We start from the raw sequence: 22,736 nt of genomic DNA on the forward strand, positions 1-22,736 counted from the left end.
TTTACCTGATGTAAATCCTATGGAACCCATCTGGGTAACTACTGGGCACCATCGCCATGAATGCAAATCAGCGGGCCCATTATTTATGCAGATTATGTAAGCTGTGCATAGACACTTTAATGCCACATAACTCCACAAACCTACCACCAAACTGTCAGATCCATGATACATAGAATCAGTGATGTATTCTGTTCCATAGATGGACAAACAAGCATTTAAGCAGATGACCATAATGTTTTGGCCCATCAGTGTACAAAGGAATGAATAACAGGCTGATTTGAAAATGAAAATGCACCATTCTGAAACTTCCTGACAGATTAAAAGTGTGTCAAGTTGGGTCTGAAACCTGCATCTCTTCCTGAAAAAGAAGGAAAGAAGAAATGTTGAAGTTTAACATCCTGCAGGCAAGAAGATCGTAACAAATAACATATAAGCTCAGAATGAATAAGGATGGGTGAAGGAAACCAGCTGCCTCCCTTTCAAAGAAGCCATCCCCTCATTTGTCTTAAATCTAAGGCTAGATGACCAGATAGGCACTTGAACCTAAATTTTTCTGCATGAGAATCCAGCAATGTGCTTACCATTGTGCTAGATACCGCACTGGAAAAGGAAAAGAGGAGTGGTACTGGAAGACTGAAATTCAGTCTATGAGGTAGGTTTCAACAGCGCAAAGAGTATGACACTGCTCACAAAAGGCCATTAAGTCTCAGTTACCAGTGTAGTAAGTTCCATTTTATTATGCACTTTGGATTGTGTAGACTAAACACATATGCTACAATAATATTGCTTCAAATTCATTGAAGCAGAGAATGTCTGCACAAGGAAAACAATACTTTAGTCCTAGCAATTGATGCCAACATTCATTCATGAAATATTGCTTTATTTGCTAGAACTGGAACAAATTGTACAATCCCAAAAGTTTCTACTTGACTCCACTTATAAGGAATTTGTGGCACCTCTGGTGTAAAGCGCCATATCTTTGAACCCGCGGATATTTGACTTACTTTGTCTGTGTGTACTCAGTGTGCTACATTTTTACAGCCATGTTGTATTTGCCTTGTTCGTGTGCTTAAATAAACGTTCATTCGACAGCTAAAGTGTGTTATTACCAATCTACAACATGTAATATGCACAAATTAATCATTTCATATATTTACAATATGTTCAATTTGTACACATGATGGGTAGTCATAAAGTTTTTACTATCACCCCGGAAAAAAAGGTCAAGCTACAACCATTAAACTTGGTGCTAGACCTTCTTTACACATCCATCCCTGAATATGACATATTTCTGAAAGACAGATGATTTAAGGGAGACCTTGGTTGTAGAAGTTGTGCAGGGTGTATATGTGGACAAGGAAAAAAAATTCCCAGGTTTTTCCTGGATTTCCTGATTAAAAATACATTTTCTCCTGGGTGAAAATACACTTCTTCCGTGTTAAGTGACAGTATTCTCGTCCTCAGCAATTTAAAACTCATCAATCCTTTGAATGCTTACGATTTTATATACCGACGTAGAATTTCCCGAGGGGGGGAACACGTTTTGAAAGACCTTTCATGAGCAGCAACATGTACACTGTATGTTTTCATATTACGAAGGTATAAATTCGATTCCACTAAACACCGCATGTTACTTTCTGAAGCATTGAAATCGAGATTGCGATGCGGTTTTGTAAGCCAGTCATATCTCACGTCATGTGATCTCACCAGCTGATAACAGCATAGGACACGTGATGCAGTCAGTCAATAGCAAGATCACTATTAAGAAGCGCGAACACTCAATTAAGAAAAGTTAATGGTTTAAATTAATATATATGGCTTTCACATATAATATTGGTCTCTAAGATTAATAAGTTGGAAGAGAAGCTAAGCTTCCACATATAATGTTGATCATTTTTGCGTGTGTTACACTTTAAAATACATCACACAAATGTGCCAGTAAATTTTTAATATCGATGTAAACGTCTGATCTCCTGGGCTCGAAATTCTTCTAAATGGTCTCCTCAAAGATTTGATTTTTAAATGAGAGCCAAACGCTTTGTGATTTGAGAAATTCATCGTATATTCTCGCACATAGGTCATCTTGCGTAAAAGGAAATTTACTTTGAATGTAACGCTTTTCAAACCACCGATCGCAACATTTTCCCGTGACCTGTTAGAAACAGGTTCGTTTCAGCAGTTGCAAGAGAGCACCAGATAACAGGCATCACTGTGCTAGCGCAGCTACGATGACGCAGGAAGCACGATGTTCCTAAGTGTAAAACATTGAAAGATTTTACATTATGTCATAAAAGAAACAAGACATCAGAGGATACTTCAAGAGCATCGGAATTTCGTGAACCATACTAAAATGCATAATTCGGCTTAAAGTGCACATTCGTACATCCAGATTCGGATGTAAATTTTCTTGGAGTACTAGTACTGTATTATCTCATGTTTGGTTCTTTATTATGGCATAATGCCATACGTGCACTGGAAATGCAGCGAACAGTTGAAACTAGCCAATAGTGTGAAATTAAAGACTTCGTTTCAAATAAAATGACTGCCTCAGTGGGGAAGATTAATAAAAGACAAATCTCTTTAGCAAACCGACAAAAATAACTTCATTGTTCTGCAAGGCGATTAATGCTTGACTGTCAGAAAGGTAGAAGTAAAATCTGAAACTAACAACATATTTTAGCCTTCCGTAATTATGCGAACATATTTTGATTCATTTGCTAGCTCCTGGCCACGAAAATCCATTTTGTTTTCATTTAACGTGAGAGCAATAAACGAAGAGGAAACAACAAAATCACTGAACGCAAACACAGGTCACGTGGGACGACCCACCTCCCCACCACAACTCAGACTGCTCTGTGCATCAGCCCCGGATCTATGATATTTCCGAACCGGGGCAATACTAGAAAGTGGCACCCAGCCACACTTCTGTAATCAGAAGCAACGGAGCATGCACAAGAGCCTGCCTGCAACTGCTCAAACGAATCTAATTTAAACACTTGTCACGTCACGCTCTTCGGAGGCAATCTGTTATGTTATAAAACCTTTGATACACTTAGCTGTTGGCAGACGCTTGTATGAGCACTGTGTTTTGTTGTCGTATATGCCACATTTCCTTTGCAACTTAAGTTTAATTTCCATTTTCTTTTTTTCTCTCGTTCGTGTTTTGTTGCTGCAGTATTATTCTGCAGTAGTGGGATACAGTAATATCCTTTGTTAGAATATTGGTTCTTACCAGTCAAAATCACAAAAATTTAACTGAAAACTAAAACAATGAAAATTCTCAGAATTCTAAACAATTCCCGGGTTTTTCCCAGTTTTCTCCCCGATGAAAAAATTCCCATGCTTTTCCCAGATCTCCCGGTTGTCCCGGGTCGTATACACCCTGTTGTAAGATACCCCTATGACCTCCAATTTAAGCAAGTGTCAGAGCCCCCGGCTAGAGACAGGCACGCATCTTGTGTTAAATGCTCAAACTTGTCAGGACATAAAAATCTATTAGATCTGAGTACAGGAGGGTAATAAATCAGTTAAAAATTGAGAATTTTAGGAGACTGCTGAAAGACATGAGCTGGATAAATGTTTATAATACTTCTGACTCAAATGGAAAATACAAAGCATTCTTTAACAAAGTTACTTCTTCTTTTGAAAATTGTTGCCCCCTAATGATAATTCAAATTATAAAGAAGTCTAAAAATAAACCATGGCTTACACAAGGAATAAAGATATCATATGGGCCAAAAAGGAGATTGTACATACTATCTAGGAATTGCTGTGATGTTAGCATTGTAATGTGTTACAAAGAATACGGCAAAATATTGAAGCAAGTAATCCAGAAATCTAAGCTGCTTTATTATGAGAAAAAGGTAATTACATCACGCAAAGAAATAAAAGCTATATGGGACATAGTAAAGACAGAGACACGTGACCCAAAAAGGAAAAGGAACCAATAGCTCTAAAAATAAATGAGACATTGGTAAGAAGTGCATATAGTGTTGCACCTCTTAAACAAGTACTTTGTTTCTATTACTGACAGCTTGGGGTTATCATGTTCAGTAAACGGAGCAATGGAGTATCAGAGACCAGTCCTTACCAATAACTTTAGTAAAATGGAAATGACACTCACATCTCCTGAAGAAGTAGCAACTACCTAATTAATAGAAAACAAAGGCTGTTGTTGCGAAACACCTGTGCAGAAAGCAGTCAGTCTTCACCTGACTGGAAATTAATTACATGTGGTGTTCCTCAAGGTTCCATCTTGGATCTGGGTTTGCTTTTTCTTGTGTACATTAATGACCTCCCATCTGTTACGTTGCCAGATGATAAGTTTGTTTTGTTTGCAGATAATATAAACATTGAATAAGGAGCAAGTCAAGTAAAGATTTAGAAATGGCTGCTAACCAAATTTTCATTGACTTTAATAAATGATTTAAAGCTAATTCACTGCCATTAAACTTTGCAAAGACCCACTATATTCAGTTCAGAACATGTAAGAGATTTCCTTCCACATATGAACACATGCAGATCGAAGAGGTCAATAGTGTTACATTTATGGGATTACAACTTGATAATATATTCAGTTGGGAAGGGCCGACCACAAAATTGCCAAAGCACCTAAACAGGTCTGTATTTGCAGTGAGAAGGATGTCAGGTGTAGAGATACAAATATGAAAAAGATTGCATACATGGCTTACTTTCATTCAATTATGACATGCAGGGTCATATTCAGGGGATAACTCATCAAATTGAGCAAATGTTTTTAGCATACAAAAGCATGTAATAAGACTCATTTGTGGTGTAAATTCAAGAACACCATGTAGAAACCTGTTCATGGAACTTTGTATTCTAACCATTGCTTCTCAGTATATTTATTCCTTAATGAAATTTGTTGTGTGTAATATATCTCTATTTCCAACCAATAGCTCAATAAATAGCATGAATACTAGGAATACAAACAATCTACAAAAAGGCCTAAGATCACTTACCTTGGTCCAAAAAGGGTCCGATATTCAGGAACACACGTTTTCAATATATCGCCAGCAACCAGATAAAGCATAGTTTAAACAGTGTGTGAAAGACTTTTTGATAGGCAACTCCTTCTACTCTACAGATGAATATCTTAGCAGGGATTGTTACAGCAGCTTATGTAAAAATGTCTATTAGATTTCAAGTTGTGACAGCACTTGGTTACAACAGTCAAGATCAAGTATTTTGTGCATGATAAAATTATTAAAAGTGCATAACCATGTTTCAATCACACAGTGCATTGATTTTGTAAATATTAGCAGTTTCAGTTTACTGTATTTTGACAATCTCCTGACAAACGATCAAGATAGTGAGTATTATATTCAAATGTTTTATGTTTTTTATGTTACACTTCATGACTTGTTCCACACCCATGACAATCATCTCATTTTTGGGTCTATGCAATGAAAACTGTATCTAATCTAATCTACTATAATGTAATCGAGAACCAGGACCACAAATTCCACTGGAGGACAAATGTGTCATGCCCAAAAGCTCCGGCCAAAAAACAGTGACAGCTGTGATTGTTACATTGATTGTCAAGAGTTAAAATACATTCCTTAGTCGGTAGCAGATGATCTATGTGAGTACCATGCCAGATAATGAACATTCTTCTACACATACATGCTTTACAGAGAACAACAGGTTGGTCTGCAATAAACAGTTTATATGAACAACACATCAATCTGTGATAAACAGTTTATTTATTTGTGTTCTCAGTAGTATTGAATGTTGAGGGTTTTATACACGGTGTGATTTCTCTCTCTGGTTCTAAGACTGAGGGCAGACAATTTGTGCATGGCAATGAACTTTCAAGTGTGATACTATTTATTATTTTAGTGATAGTAGTTAAAGAAGTATAAAAACTAAAACTGGTGTAGGTACAGATTAAAATACCCTGGGCTTACATTTCAGCAAGATAATGCCCAGTACACATGATAAAAGTCTTTATGCTTGTATTCATGCTTGCCAAACCCCATCTCGGCCAGCAAGGGCTCCGGATCTCTCACCAATTAAGAATGTTTGGAGCATTAGTGCAGAGCCCTCCAATCAGTTCAGTATTTTGACGACCTAATGCACCAGTGTGATAAATATCCCTCAGAAGGATATCCAACAACTCTGTCAGTCAACGCCAAGCCAAATAACTACTTGCATAAGGGCCAGAAGTGGACTAACATATTACTGAATTGCTCAATTTGTGAATCTCTTTCTTCTGAATAAATAACCCAATTTTTCAGAAACTGTAATTATTTGTTTATCTGCTTATGTACATCATATCTACTGATTTTCGTCCCATTCGTATGATTCCTTCAAGGGGCATAGTTTTCTTTTGGTTTTCTTTTTTAATACAGCATATATAAATTCAGTGGGAGTAAATAGGGAGAATAGCTGATATTAAACCCACGGGGACAACTAATATAATTCTGGTGTCAATGGTAACCACAGTAATTGGAGAGGTCATTTTCTTACAGGATGAGTATGAGTGAAAGTATTGAGGATAATAAGGCCAGGTGATTTTAAGTATGTTTATTGAGCGTAGGAAAGTTATAAAAGAGGCAAAATGGTTTATTGGCAGTCAGAAGTTATGATTGTTAGATAAATGATGAAACTGTTGTACTGTTATTAGAGCTAAATCAAATAATGTAGTAAGCGTCCAAGGTACACATTTATCAGTGAGTTGGATAATTTAGAGAAAAGAGTTTTTGTGGTGCATAAGGAATGGATAGCATAAGATCGAAGAATGATTAGAGAGTAGCGCCCGGTGGATTACAGAGTAGTGCCCGGCAGGGTACCTGGATCTATATTGTAATTGTGTCATGAACTGGAGGAGCTGACAAAGATAATGAGAATATTGTTGCATGCCAGAGGAGCTGACAATGATAATGAGAATATTGTTGATGTCAACTTTGTACAAGGCAGCACAGTTAAAATTTTCTTTGTCCCAGAGCAAAGCTACCTCGCTCACATTACGGTGGTGCTCACAAGAGGGAGGGGTGCGATGAATAAGATTTCATCATTGGGAGTGAGTAAGGATAAAACACAATATTGACACTTCTGGTGTGCCAAACAGCAGACCTAAGGAGAAATGCTTTAGGCAGGGCAACTAAAAGGGGTCATGGCTCCTTCGTTACATGATGAAAGAAATGCTACTGCTAATAAAATGTCTACCAAGAATTTTTACAAACCACTCCTATATTATAACAAACTCATTACGCAAGCAAGTCAGAGTAACTGCTCACACCTTTGCAACAGCGAGACCTCTGCAGTCAAGACAAGTGCCCTTGGGTAAACACAGCCACTACTTTGCTCCATAAATACCCCACCATTTTAGCTCATAAGACAATCGGTTAGACAGATCAATGGCATATGTAACATTCACACTCAATTCCCTGATTACTGTAAAGTGATGTCTGGCACAAGTCTGTTGTAGATTTCCTATATGCTACTAAGCAGCAACAGCCGCTATGGGGAGAAATGGCTCTCTCTCCATAATCACCTATCACAGAGTTCAACATCACGTTCTGCCACTGTTGCAAATGGGTGGATCCAGTGGTCTTCCCTATTATCCCAGAACAAGGCACCGGCATATCTGATACTTCAGCAGACGGGCCAAAGCCTACATGAACAGCACGCCAGAATTTTCATACTAAACAGCTACATGGCAACTGTTTTCAACAGACAAAGAAGAAAGATGGTGAGAAGAATGGGATGGAGCACCTCCCAAACCAGCATGTGTAAGTCCAGCACTTGCACTACCTTCACTCACTGCTGCGGCATCACAATACAGTGGGCACTGAAGCCACCATGGGTGGCATCCACCATAACAGCAGCTGGCAAGCAATGGGCGTGTAGCTTCAGCTACCGTGAGCAAACTGAAGGCCACTTACAGTGCAATTCCTCTATGGGTATCAACAGCTGATGTCAACAGCAAGTCAATACACTGCTTGTAACTTATGGAAGTAAATAACTAATTCTGAATTTTCATTCACTGTGCCTACTGATGACAACTTATCACCATCATCATTAAAAAAAAAAAAAAAAAAAAAAAAAAAAAAAAAAAAAAAAAAAAAAAAAAAAAAAAAAATTGGCGAGGAATGAACTGGTAGAGTGTCTACTGACACAGAACTATCTCTATTTCCGCCCTCCGAACAGTCACCTTCTGCAAAATTCATGTCAGGAAGTGCTTGTAGGTTCTGATGCCTGCAGCATCGGCATCAGAAGTCTGTTATGAAGTGTTTTGTACTGGAGTCACATCAGCACTTGCAAAAATTATGGGGCGAGTCACTGAAAAGCTTTCTCGCTCACACAAATATATTTTGGTTGTGATCATGTCCACAATAGGATGCAGTGAGTTAAGAATTGATTTTGCAAAGGCTAGTGAACCTATTGGGTAAAATATTCAGGAAGTAAAATAGTCCCCCATTCGGAACTCAGGGTGGGGACTACACAGGAGAACGTCATTATCAGGAGAAACAAAACTGGCTTGCTATGGATCGGAGCATGGTATGGCAGATCCCTTAATTGGGCAGATAGGTCAGAAAATTTAAAAAGGGAAATGCATACACCTACCACAGGAGTTCAAGTTTATATGTCAACTACTTCCACAGATGATGAAGAGACTGAAGAAATGTATGACGAGATAAAATAAATTATTCAAGATAGTGAAGAGAGAAGAAAATTTAATAGTCTTGGAGGACTGGAATTTGATAGTAGCAAAAGGAAGAGAAGGAAAAGTAGTAGATGAATATGGAATGGGAGTAGGGAATGAAAGAGGAAGCCGCCCGGTACAATAATTTCATCATAGCTAACACTTGGTTCAAGAATCATGAAAGAAGGTTGTATACATGGAAGAGGCCTGAAGATACTGGAAGGTTTCAGATAGATTATATAATGGTAAGACAGAGATTTAGGAAACAGCTTTTAGACTGTAAGACATTTCCAGGGGCAGATGTGGACTCTGGCCACAATCTATTGGTTATGAACTGTAGATTAAAACTGAAGAAACAGCGGAATGGTAGGAATGTGTGGAGATGGGACCTGAATAAACCGAAAGAACCAGAGGTTGTAGAGAGTTTCAGAGAGAGCATTAGGGATCGATTGACAAGAATAGGGGAAAGAAATAGAGTAGAAGAAGAGTGGGTAGCTTTGAGAGAGGAAATAGTGAAGGCAGTAGAGGATCAAGTAGGTAAAAAGATGAGGGCTAGTAGAAATCCTTGGGTAACAGAAGAGGTACTGAATTTAATTGATAAAAGGAGAAAATATAAAAATGCAGTAAATGAAGCAGGTGCAAAGGAATACAAACATCTCAAAAATGAGATCGACAGGAAGTGCAAGATGGTTAAGCAGGGATGGCTAGAGGACAAATGTAAGTATGTAGAGGCATATATTACTAGGAGTAAGATAGATATTGCCCACAGGAAAATTAAAGAGACCCTTGGAGAAAAGAGAACCACTTGTATGAATATCAAGAGCTCAGATGGAAAACCAGTTCTAATCAAAGAAGGGAAAGCAGAAAGGAGGAAGGAGCATATAGAGAGTCTACACAAGGGCTATGTATGTGAGGGCAATATTATGGAAATGGAAGAGGATGTAGATGAAGATGAAATGGGAGATACGATACTGCAAGAAGAGTTTGACAGCGCACTGAAAGACCTAAGTCGAAACAAGGCCCTGGGAGTAGACAACATTCATTAGAACTACTGATAGCGTTTGGAGAGCCAGCCTTGACAACACTCTACCATCTGGTGAGCAAGATGTATGAGACCCGTGAAGTACCCTCAGAATTCAAGAAGAATATAATAATCCCCCCCATGAACCATGGGCCTTGCCGTTGGTGGGGAGGCTTGCGTGCCTCAACGATACAGATACCCATACTGTAGGTGCAACCACAACGGAAGGTATCTGTTGAGAGGCCAGACAGACATGTGGTTCCTGAAGAGGGGCAGCAGCCTTTTCAGTAGTTGCAGGGGCAACAGCCTGGATGATTGACTGATCTGGCATTGTAACACTAACCAAAATGGCCTATCAGGAAAAAAGAAAACTGGCGTTCTACAGATTGGAACGTGGAACATCAGATCCCTTATCGGGCATGTAGGTTAGAAAATTTAAAAAGGGAAATGGATCAGTTAGAGTTAGATATAGTGGGAATTTGTGAAGTTTGGTGGCAGGAGGAACAAGACTTCTGGTCAGGTGAATACAGGGTTATAAATACAAAATCAAATAGGGGTAATGCTGGAGTAGGTTTAACAATGAATAAAAAAATAGGAGTGCAGGTAAGCTACTACAAACAGCATACTGAACGCATTGTTGTGGCCAAGATAGACATGAAGCCCATAACTACCACAGTAGTACAAGATTATATGCCAACTAGCTCTGCAGATGACGAAGAGATTGACTTGACAAAAATATGATGAGATAAAAGAAATTATTCAGATAGCGAAGGGAGAAGAAAATTTAATAGTCATGGGTGACTAGAAATCAATAGTAGGAAAAGGAACAGAAAGAAACATAGCAGGTGAATATGGAATGGGGGTAAGAAATGAAAGAGGAAGCCACCTGGTAGAATTTTGCACAGAGCATAACTTAATCACAGCTAACACTTGGTTCAAGAATCATGAAAGAAGGTTGTATACATGGAAGAGACCTGGAGATAATGGAAGGTTTCAGATAGATTATATAATGGTAAGAAAGAGATTTAGGAACCAAGTTATAAATTGTAAAACATTTCCACGGGCAGATGCGGACTCTGACCACAATCTATTGGTTATGAACTGTAGATTAAAACTGAAGAAACTGCAAAAAGGTGGGAATTTAAGGAGATGGGACCTGGATAAACTGACAGAACCAGAGGTTGTAGAGAGTTTCAGGGAGAGCATGAGGGAACGATTGACAGGAATGGGGGAAAGAAGTACAGTAGAAGAAAGGCTAGCTTTGAGGAATGAAGTAGTGAAGGCAGTAGAGGATCAAGTAGGTAAAAAGATGAGGGTTAGTAGAAATCCTCGGGTAACAGAAGAAATATTGAATTTGATTGATGAAAAGAGAAAATATAAAAATGCAGTAAATGAAGCAGGCAAAAAGGAATACAAACGTCTCAAAAATGAGATCGACAGGAAGAGCAAAATGGCTAACCACGGATGGCTAGAGGACAAATGTAAGGAGTACAGTATTAAACATAGTTTCAGAAGCTGCTCTTGATATTTTATTAATTACTTTTTCTGGTGTTTCTTGGTAGAACAACACACATTAAATGTGGAGTACTTACACAATACTATGCTTTTCATTTATAAGCTGCTTTTGTTTTGGCTAATAAGTATTCACGACTCCTTTGTTGAAAGGGCTCAAAGATAGCATATCTGCTGAATAAACCGTAGTCAGTACAGCAAGAGAAAATCCCTGACTTTTAAAGGCAGGCTCTGTGCAGCTGCTTTGTATGCCTGCTGTGACCAGTCACATGTGATTTTGTTTACACTTGCACGACATCATCTTAGTGCTGCCACAGTTATAGGAAATTAAGACTTTCAGGCAGCCTTTTGCATCTCAAGCTTGATAGCTGGAAATAAAGCCGCCAGCTGTCAGAGCTTTTCTTTCACCATAAGAAGTACAGTTGTGAAATGTAAAGAAAGAGTATAAACTATCAAATAAATGAAACAAGAAATATTATCCTTAAGAATTTAGGATTTAATGAGTTTTCAAACTATATGGGTAGTAATGTCACTTTCACAGACCAGAGTCAACAAGAATGTACAGAGAGAAAAGGAGGGGAGGGTGGGGAGGGGGGAGGGGGGGAGGGAGGGAGGAAGGGGGAGGGAGGGAGGGAGGGGGAGAGAGAGAGATCTGAGTAAGTTTCACACTTAATAGCAAAGCTACAAAGATCTACACATTTTTATGTGCCTATTGCCTGTTTAACAGTTCCTCAATAAGGTGAACAATTATTTTCTCTCTTATCATACACTGATGGAAAAAAATTGCAACACCAAAAATAATTAATGTAGAGTATTTAAATTTTGGGAATAGATTTATCTAGGTAACATATTTAAATGAAACATTCCAGCAGATTATATCTGTGTACCAGGATTAGACTTGAATTGGAACCTTTCCCTTTCACGGACAAGTACTCTACTGACTGAGCTACCCAAGCATGATTCACAACCTATCCTCACAGTTTTACTTCTGCCAGTACCTCAGCTCCTATCTTACAAAATTCACAGAAGCTCTCCTGCAAATTGCAAGAGTAGCACTCCTGGAAGTAATGATATTGCGGAGACATGGCTTAGTCACAGCTTGGGGGAAGTTTCCAGAATGAGTCGTGCTCAGATAGCTCTGCCGGTAGAGCACTTGCCTGCAAAAGGCAAAGGTTCCAATTTCAAGTCTCAGTCTGGTACAAAGTTTTATTCTGTCTGGAAGTTTCACATAAGCGCACACTCTGCAGTAGAGTGAAAATTTCATTTTGGGAACAACCCCAGGCTGTGATTAAACCAAATGCATGCAATATCCTTTCTTCCAAGAGTGTCATTTTGCAAGCTTTACAGGAGAACTTCTGCAGAGTTTGGAAGGTAGGAGACGAGGTACTGGCACAAGTAAAGCTGTGAGGACAGGTTGTGAGACTGCTTGGGTAGCTCAGTCAGTAGAGCACTTGCCTACCATAGGTAAAGATCCCGAGTTCAAGTGTCATCCCAGCACACAGTTTTAATCTGCCAGGAAGTTACACATCAGCACACACTCCGTAGCGGAGAGGAAATTTCATATTCGAAATATCCCCCATGCTGTGGTTAGGCCATGTCTCTGCAATATCCTTTCTTCCAGGAGCACTTGGTTTGCACGTTTCATGAGAAAACTTCTGTGAAGTCTGAAAGTTAGGAGGCGAGGTAATGGCGGAAGTAAAGCTGTGGTTACGGGTAGCCAGTCGTGCTTGGGTGGCTCATAGGTACAGCACTTGCCTACAAAAGGCAACGGTCCTGAGTTTAAGTCTCAATCTGGCACACAGTTTTAATATGGCAGGAAGTTTCATGTCAGCACACATTCTGACGCAGAATGAAAATTCCCTTCTGGGAACATATTTAAGCATTTAACAGTGTAAGATCACAGTTTAACGCAAGAATACCAGAGAAGGAAAGTTGCTACTCACCATATAGTGGAGATGCTGAGTTGCGATAGGCACAATAAAAAGATTCACACACTCTTAGCTTTCGGCCATTAAGGCCTTTGTCAGCAGTAGACACACATACACGCACGCACACACACACACTCATGCAAACACAACTTACACACATGTCTGCAGTCTCAGAGAGCTGAAACTACACTGCGAGCAGCAGCACCAGTGCATGATGGGAGTGGTGACTGGGTGGGGGTAAGGAGGTGACTGGGGCAGGGAGGGGGAGGGATAGTATGGTGGGAGTGGCGGGCAGTGAAGTGTTACAGTTTAGATGGAGGGCAGGAGAGAAGGTGCGGAGGGGGGAGGGGGTGAGTAGCGGAAAGGAGAGAAGTAAAAATAAAAAGAAAAATAAATTAAAAGACTGGGTGTGGCGGTGAAATGACGGCTGTGTAGTGCTGGAATGGGAAAAGGGAGGGGGCTGGATGGGTGAGGACAGTGACTAATGAAGGTTGAGCCCAGGAGGGTTACGGGAACGTAGGATGTATTGCAGGGAAAGTTCCCACCTGCACAATTCAGAAACACTGGTGTTGGTGGGAAGGATCCATATGGCACAGGCTGTGAAGCAGTCATTGAGATGAGGGGTATCATGTTTGGCAGCGTGTTTAGCAACAGGGTGGTCCACTTGTTTTTTGGCCACAGTTTGTCGGAGGCCATTCATGTGGACAATAATTTGTTGGTTATCATGCCTACATGGAATGCACCACAGTGGTTGCAGCTTAGCTTGTAAATCACATGACTGATTTCACAGGTAGCGCTGCCTTTGATGGGATAGGTGATGTTAGTGACCGGATTGGAGTAGGTGGTGGTAGGAGGATGTATGGGACAGGTCTTGCATCTAGGTCTATTACAGGGGTATGAGCCATGAGGTAAGGGATTGGGAGAAGGGGTTGTGTAAGGATGGACGAGTATATTGTGTAGGTTCGGTGGACGGCGGAATACCATGGTAGGAGGGGTGGGAAGGATAGTGGGTAGGACATTTCTCATTTCAGGGCATGACAAGAGGTAATCGAAACCCTGATGGAGAATATAATTCAGTTGCTCCAGTCCCGGATGGTACTATGTTACGAGGGGAATGCTCCTCTGTGGCCGGACTGTGGGACTTTCGGAGGTGGTGGGAGACTGTAAAGATAAGGCACAGGACATTTGTTTTTGTACAAGGATGGGAAGATAATTACGGTCTGTGAAGGCTTCAGTGAGACCCTCGGTATATTTAGAGAAGGACTGCTCGTCACTGCAGATGTGACGACCATGGGTGGCTAGACTGTACGGAAGGGACTTCTTAGTATGGAGTGGATGGCAGCTGTCGAAGTGGAGGTATTGCTGGTGGTTAGTAGGTTTGATATGCACGGAGGTAGTGATGTAGCCATTTCTGAGGTGGAGGTCAACATGTAGGAAGGTTGCTTGTTGGGTTGAGTAGGACCAGGTGCAGCAAATAGGGGAGAAGTTGTTGAGGTTCTGGAGGAATGTGAATAAGGTGTCCTCACCTTCAATCCAGATAACAAAGGTGTCATCAATGAATCTGAACCAGGTGAGGGGTTTTGGATTCTGGGTTTTTAGGAAGGATTCCTCTAGATGGCCCATGAATAGGTTAGCATAGGATGGTGCTATGTGGGTGCCTATCGCGGCTCAGCATCTCCACTATATGGTAGGTAGCAACTTTCCTTCTCTGGTATTGTTACATTCCATGCTAGATTTTCCGTAGTTTAATGCAAGAGTGAGATAAGCCATTGCATTGTGTTGTAAAGGTGCTAGATGTCACTTTGTGGGATGCAATTCCATGCCTGTTGTGCTTGGTTGATCAATACAAGGATGGTTAATGCTGGTTGTGGGTGACACTGTAGTTGTCGTATGATGATGTACCACATGTGCTTGGTTGGAAACAGATCTGGTGATTGAACAAGCCATGGCAACATGTTGACACACTTACACATTAGCACACCTTTCTCAATCTTAACACAGAATAATATTTGAGAAATGCTTTCTATTATGTCAAAAAGGATTCACACCATCAAAGCACCTTCTTCCACCAGACCTTTTCCTGTCTGTTGAATAAATTTCTAAGAGTTATTCTGCCAGGGACAGAGGAATCTCTGCTACTGTTGTTTTCCCCTAGTTATTACCCTATGTGAAAGATGAGTATTTAATCCTGCATTAGGCATGTATGCTCCTGAAGCAGCTGACATCTATTTCGTTCCTACTTGTCCCAGAAATGGTGTACTTATCTCAACACAATATTGCTAGCAGTATTACTGACAAAAAAATTTTCCTTCAGGCTGTTGTTCGATATACAATGCCAAATTAATTGTATAGCTCGTCTTATCACCTACATGAACAATCATTTTTAAATCATTATTGAAGGTCTACTAGGTACACACTATTTAAAGGAGCAATTCCTCTGAAAGACAGCGCTGCTCATCAATGGTTGCAGGCTCACTTGGAAAGAAACAACCACTAAACTTATGTTTCATAGGTTCAAACACTTCTCTGACTGGAGCTGGTTTATCTTCCACCAGAACTAGGTGTATTTACACAATCTAAACACAAACATTGGTAAAGAAAATGAAATGCAGAGCTTCTATAGGTGAGAAAAAAAAGAACATCTGTGGTACACATTAATTGCACCACTGTGAGAGTGGATAACAGCGCCCTCTCTCAAGTCATCTCAACAACCTCTTCCTGGATAACAAACACGGAGCCTGCCAGTGTGGCCGAGTGGTTCTAGGCGCTACAGTCTGGAAGCGCGCGACCGCTACGGTCGCAGGTTCGAATCCTGCCTCGGGCATGGATGTGTGTGATGTCCTTAGGTTAGTTAGGTTTAAGTAGTTCTAAGTTCTAGGGGACTGATGACCTCAGAAGTTAAGTCCCATAATGCTCAGAGCCATTTTTGAACAAACATGGATTTAGAAAAAGGAAATCTACAGTCACTGCAATGCCTGATGTTATAACGAAAATAATGGAAGAATTTGAAGAAAAGAACTGCATGGCTTTAATCCTTTGGGATCTAAGCAAGGCATTCAATTGCGTCTCTCATGAAACACTGTTGAAAGAATTAAAATCTTATAGTACAAAAGGTGTCATTTTTGAGATCTGCCATCTTACCTAGAGACAGGTGTCAGAATGTTTGTATCTGGGGAGTGGTGTCTCACGAAACGGCACATGAAGACTGTGTACTTCTAGGCTCCATACCTGGCCCTCTGCTCTTTTTAATATTTATCAGTGACTTAAATTGTGATGATCAACCCTATTCTTTGCATCTGATACAAAATCAATGACTGAGGGTAGAAATTCAACTGAGGCACTACAGGATGCTGATATTTTGTTTGAAGTTGCCAAAAAGTGGTTCAAAGCAAACAAAATGAAAGTAAATCAAGATAAAACCCAGAAAATATTATGCAGCCTTGCTGACTGTGGACCCATAGCAATGCTGACAGGATCAAACTACTGCAAACCAGTACTGACAATAAGCTAATGTGGACTAATCACATTGCATATATGTGTTCTAAGCTCTCGAGTATAATTTATCTCCTTGGGAAGCTCAAATCTGTGATGACAGATCAGTACTTAATCACAATATACTATGCACTGCTGCTGTGTGGACACTCTACTGCAAGTAAAAACATATAGTGCCTACAAAAGAAGTCTGTACAAATAATATCTTCCAGCAAGAAATTTGACCACTATAGACCCATTTTCGAGCAGCTGGGAATAATAGCAATATTTGGCCAGTATGTTTTCAATTCTCTTGTCTCAGTAAAAGAAAGTCAAGAATCCTTCTGCATGAGACAAGAGATTCACAGCTGATATTGTTGTGGTCTTCAGTCCAAAGACTGATTTGATGCAGCTCTCCATACTACTCTGTCCTGCGCAGGTCTCTTCATCTCCGAGTAACTGCTGCAGCCTAGATCCTTCTGAATCTGCCTAGTGTCTTCATCTCTTCGTCTCCCTCTACAATTTTTGCTCCTTACATTTCCTGCCAGTACTAAATTGGTGATCCCTTCATGTCTCAGAATGTGTACTACCAACTGATCCCTTCTTCTAGTCAGATTTTGCCACATATTTCTTTTCTCCCCAGTTCTACTCAGTATTTCCTCATTGGTTATGTGATTACCCATCTAATCTTCAGCATCCTTCTGTAGCACCACATTTGAAAAGTTTCTATTCTCTTCTTGTCTAAACTGTTTTTGTCCATGTTTCACTTGCATGAATGGCTATACCCTAAACAGATACTTTCAGAAAAGACTTTCTGACACTTAAATCTATAGTCAATGTTAACAAATGTCTTTCTTCAGAAACACATTTCTTGCCATTGCCAGTCTATGTTTTACATACTCTCAACTGTCAGTTATTTTGCTGCCCAAATAACAAAACTCACCTACTACTTTACATGTCTCATTTCCTAATCTAATTCCCTCAGCATCATTTGATTTAATTCAACTACATTCCATTACCTTCGTTTTGCTTTTGCTGTTGTCCATCTTATATCTTCCTTTCAAACACTGTCCATTCTGTTCAACTGCTCTTCCAAGTCCTTTGCTGCCTCTGACAGAATTACATCAAAGCTTTTATTTCTTCTCCCTGGTCTTTAATTTCTATTAAGTTTTTTTCATTTCTTTCCTTTACTGCTTGCTCAATATACAGATTGAATAACATATGGAGCTGCGCGGGATTAGCCGAGCGGTCTAGGGCGCTGCAGTCGTGGACTGTGCGGCTGGTCCCGGCGGAGGTTCGAGTCCTCCCTCGGGCATGGGTGTGTGTGTTTGTCCTTACGATAATTTAGGTTAAGTAGTGTGTAAGCTTAGGGACTGATGACCTTAGCAGTTAAGTCCCATAAGATTTCACACACATTTGAATAACATATGGGATAGGCTACAGCCCTGTCTCACTACCTCTCAACCACTGCTTCCCTTTCACGCACCTTGACTCTTATAACTGCCATCTGGTTTCTGTACAAATTGTAAATAGCCTTTTGCTTTCTGGATTTTACCCCTGCCACCTTTTTTGAAAGATAGTATTCCAGTCAACATTGCTGAAAGCTATCTTTGTCTACAAATGCTATAAATGTAGGTTTGCCTTCCACTATCACCTATCATTATGAGAAGTCAAGGTGTCAATATCGCCTCGCGTGTTCCTACATTTCTCCATAATCAAAACTGATCTGCCCCGAGGTCAGCTTCTACCAGTTTTTCCATTCTTCTGTAAAGAATTTGTGTTACTATTTTGCAACTATGACTTAATAAACTGATAGTTCAGTAATTTTCACATATGTCAGCACCTGCTTTCTTTGGGATTGGAATTATTATATTCTTCTCAAAGTCTGGGGGTATTTCGCTATCTCATACATCTTGCATACCAGATGGAAGAGTTTTACCGTGATTAGCTCTCCCAAGGTTGTCAGCAGCTCTATTGGCATGCTTCCTACCCCCAGGGCCTTGTTTTGACTTAGGTCTTTCAGTGCTCTGCCAAATTCTACATGCAGTATCATATCTCCCAGCTCATCTTCATCTACATCCTCTCCAATTTCCACAATACTGTCCTCAAGTACATCTCCCCTGTATAGAGGCTCTATATACTCCTTCCACCTTTCTGCTTTCCCTTCTTTGCTTAGGGCTGGTTCTCCATCTGAGCTCTTGGTATTCATACAGGTGGTTCTCTTTTCTATAAAGGTCTCCTTAATTTTCACAAATATGAAACATGAAATAAGGCTGACATCAAAATTCTAAGCTGTCATCTAAATAATACAATGAACTGTTTCCCCACAGCAGTCCTGAAAATGTTCAACTACCTACCAACTGCTACTGAACATGCTCAAGCAACAGCCACTATATTCTGTAAATGAATTTTTCTGTAGACTGGTTGACATGATACCATCACATCTGAAGCCACAAACTGGAAACATTTAAGAACTGCAAATTGTTGTTCACAACTATTGTTTATAGCATCAGTGCTGTGTAATGCTTCCTGCCTGTTATCTTGGTTTATTTGTAGTTTTAATATATATTTGCTAAGATGTGAGGTAATCTGTTCAGCCATGGGCAGTGAATGATGTTGGCTTAGTAATAGTTGTAGTAATATGTTCTAGTGTTGACTGTCTTATTATTTTTGTTTTAAAGTATCCATTTTAGTATCATCATCCAAATTGCAATATCTGATTCGTATTATTGTGGTAATATTGTTGAAAACTTGACACTGTCTGTCCAGTTACGGCTTGTGAATGACACAGAATTGGTAATAAAGATAATAACACATTGCAGATTTTTTTCAAATGTTCTTATTGGTCTTATCCTCAGTGTTTTCCATCTCAAGCATTTCTGTAGCACTACAGGTAGTCACCAACCACATTTTTCATTCCTCACAGCACTTAATGGCGAGTATTGTACTTCTGGAATTCTCATTTCAGTTTTTCCGATGTTCTGAAGATAAAATGTTCCTGTTCTAAATAGGCTTTATGATTTTTGCAATTATTTTGGCCTTTTCCCCAAAATTCTAAGAGTACAAATTTTTGTTTTTGTACTTATACGAATTAACATAAATGAGACAAAGCCTGTCCAACAGTGCAGAATGCTAACTAAAAAAACAGTGTTTCTAATTTTGCATAAACTGCCTCCTGCAGTTAAGACAGAGTAGTCCCTGAAGTGAAACATGGCACAAAACCATAATATTAGCATCTAATGGCAGAATTTTGCTGAAAATTTGAGCGCTAAAAAGTACATCTCCTGACCCAGTACTAAATTTTCTGAAATCTGTATATACCCACTTGGACAATTGAGAATGTACCGATTTTGAATTGTCTGCATTGTTGTCAAAATAAAATTGACTGATATAATGTGCCACAAATTTCATCATCTCTTTTATCAGAAATATCATAAAAATGACAGGATGGCCTGAAGTTGATTCATCACATATATGCACAAATGGAAGGTTTTTTTTTTTTACCAAACATATTGTTAAATTGTGGTCACTTCCTAAATGTTGTGCCCTCCCTTTCAGGCAAGTGAGATCAGGTGGAAGTAACTACATCTGTGATAATACAATAGACGGATAAGTTAACCATGGTTGAAGACTGTTACTTCGAGATTCCATAGAAATGTTTTCATTATTATTGAAATGAAAGAAATAATTGTTATTTTTGCTCTTCATGAGTGTCTCCACAGTTTCTTCCTCATTGTCGACAAAATGTATGTCACTTTCTTCAAAGAATAAAATAATGATGCACACAGCATTTCAATCCCAATACAGAAGAAATCCACCCGGATAACCATACCCCTTAGCACACTGCTTCTGGGAGATACGGAGACGTGTCGGCTCAGGCTGGATCCACCTGATGGATTAATGATGAGGGCTGGTGAGCCAGTCAGCCCGACTGTGTTTTCACACATTCAACAACATGAATACCAGGCTGGTACCCTTGTCATGTCCCAGTTACATGATTTGCATAGATTTTGAAAATGTTCTCACATTTTCACATAGGATAACAGTAGATGCAGAAACAGCAGTATTGCATCTAACACATCCATGAGACTCATGGGTCAGACAGGTGATGCAAGAAGCCACATCTGCAGTACTGGCAGATATATACATGTCCACAGCACCTGGTAAGGAGTGCAGTGTGGCATGTTAGGGCACTCAAAAGCAATCACAATGTTAAACAGGTGAACTCAATGATCAGGTCTCATAGTTAACTTTCTCTCTCTCTCTCTCTCTCTCTCTCTCTCTCTCTCTCTCTCTCTCTCTCTCTGTGTGTGTGTGTGTGTGTGTGTGTGTGTGCGTGTGTGTATGTGTGTGTAGTTGGGTGGGTGGGTGGCTAAGGTGAAGGGATGAAGGAGAGGGGAGGGGGGGGGGGGGGAGGGGGAGGAGGACTTGCACACAAGCATGAGCTTGTTGGAATTTCTTTACTAAAGAGCGCATACATATAACTTACCCCACTGACTTCAGCTAGTCCTCTGATCTGCATGGCATCTGCCATGCTTAAGAGACCCTGAAGCTGTTCCTGATATATGTTAACTTCTCCACTATACATGAATGTTACAAGTGCACACAGATCTGAAAATGTTGTCCCTGGTATAACTACAACAGGGTGTTGTATTGGATGCAGCACCTAAAAACAGAAGATTTCATAAGAAAAGAGTGTTGAGCTCTGTGGAGAGCACTATGAAACTCATGCTTATGAAAAATGTTGTCCGAAAAAAAATATTGGTACCAATTAGGGCAAAAGTGAATTCAAAATTCAATAAGAGCTGTTTCAGAATGTATTCTATTCATTTTTATTATAATAATGCATTACAAGGAAATGAGTATTTATACTGTGGAAAGAAGAAGAACAGATACTTATTATGATATTTATACTTGGACTCACAAAGTGAAGAAATATTATTACTCAGATTTGCAAGAAAGTAGTGTATTGATTTTTTTGAACAATAAATTTGCAAGTATACAACATGGAACAGATACATACGAGAAGTCAATAGAATATAGTTTCTGAGATGTTTCAAATGAATATGCAAATCTCATAAAGTTTGTTCTAGTTCAGTAACAACAGGAGCAAGGCAGCCATCATACAAACAACTGTAATTACAAATTGAATCTAGGTTACTTAGCAGTGCATTTTTTAAATTCACGTAATGTGTTCTATGCAATGGACAAATCAATTTATTGCAGCCAGCAGCAATGTGCAACTTCGTGACACAAACTGACAACTTGTTAAAATTAAAAAAGCAGTTCAATAACATCAGGGATAACAGAGTTACAACTCTTTCATAAAATTATGTTGCACAGTAGCACAGAAACACACAACTGATGTGAATATATCATGTTTCTGGAATTGAAAAATCATTATTTCCCTTGGATGAGAACACACCATAAGCTCAACTGCGAAGTGAAAAATATTGCTTTCTGTCAATAGCAGAATATCTGAACTGCTAAAACTTCACCAACAAAGTCAGTAAAATATCGTATTTTAACAACGGTCCACAATTCTGAAACAGTACTCAGAAAATTAATAAGTTTCTCCCCCTTTGTTTTCCCCCTAAAGTCTGTCCCCACAAGGAGATGAAGAATGCTACACTATTAGCAACTGTTTAATCAAGATTCAGTATTTATTTCAGTGCATATATGCCATTACTATCACAGTTACTAGACAAAAAAGTACGTAAGTTTACGGTATGGTATCCCCTAATATTTCTGGCTCTGGTAAGACAATTTAATATTTTTATTTATGTTATATGACCACAAGGGGCACCGACTTATAAAAAATATTGGGGGATCCCATACTGGGGGTCTTGCCCCGGAAATTTTCTACATTTCAGATGAAAAATAGTGAGTTTTAAAGTTTTTTTAAGCATTTGAGAGTCATATGATCAACATTAGAACCCCAAAAACTGGACTCTCAATAACTCAACACTCTGGGAAACTCGACAAGTCCGACACATCTTTTGGCTTTGAAAAAAGAAACAAAACATAAACATGCATGGTATTTTCGTAAAAAGCTTATTTAATTTACAGTAATAATCATGCTTATAGACTATTACAGAGCAGTGAATATATAGCTCATAATGACTGAAATTAT

The 22,736-nt window shown here is 39.4% G+C and overlaps 1 protein-coding gene across 3 annotated transcripts in view; it reads right to left on the reverse strand.

Annotated features, from left to right (window-relative positions):
* LOC126469715 (protein abrupt) overlaps positions 1 to 22,736 on the reverse strand; it is a 111,452-nt gene that overhangs the window by 15,423 nt on the left and 73,293 nt on the right. For all 3 annotated transcript variants that reach the window (XM_050096905.1, XM_050096919.1, XM_050096912.1), the window contains exon 3: positions 21,093 to 21,269. In XM_050096905.1, coding sequence (XP_049952862.1) covers positions 21,093 to 21,269 — 177 coding nt within the window. The remainder of the gene's footprint in view (positions 1 to 21,092; positions 21,270 to 22,736) is intronic.

This window comes from Schistocerca serialis, chromosome 1, assembly GCF_023864345.2.
Source record: "Schistocerca serialis cubense isolate TAMUIC-IGC-003099 chromosome 1, iqSchSeri2.2, whole genome shotgun sequence".
Taxonomy (NCBI): Eukaryota; Metazoa; Arthropoda; class Insecta; order Orthoptera; family Acrididae; genus Schistocerca; species Schistocerca serialis.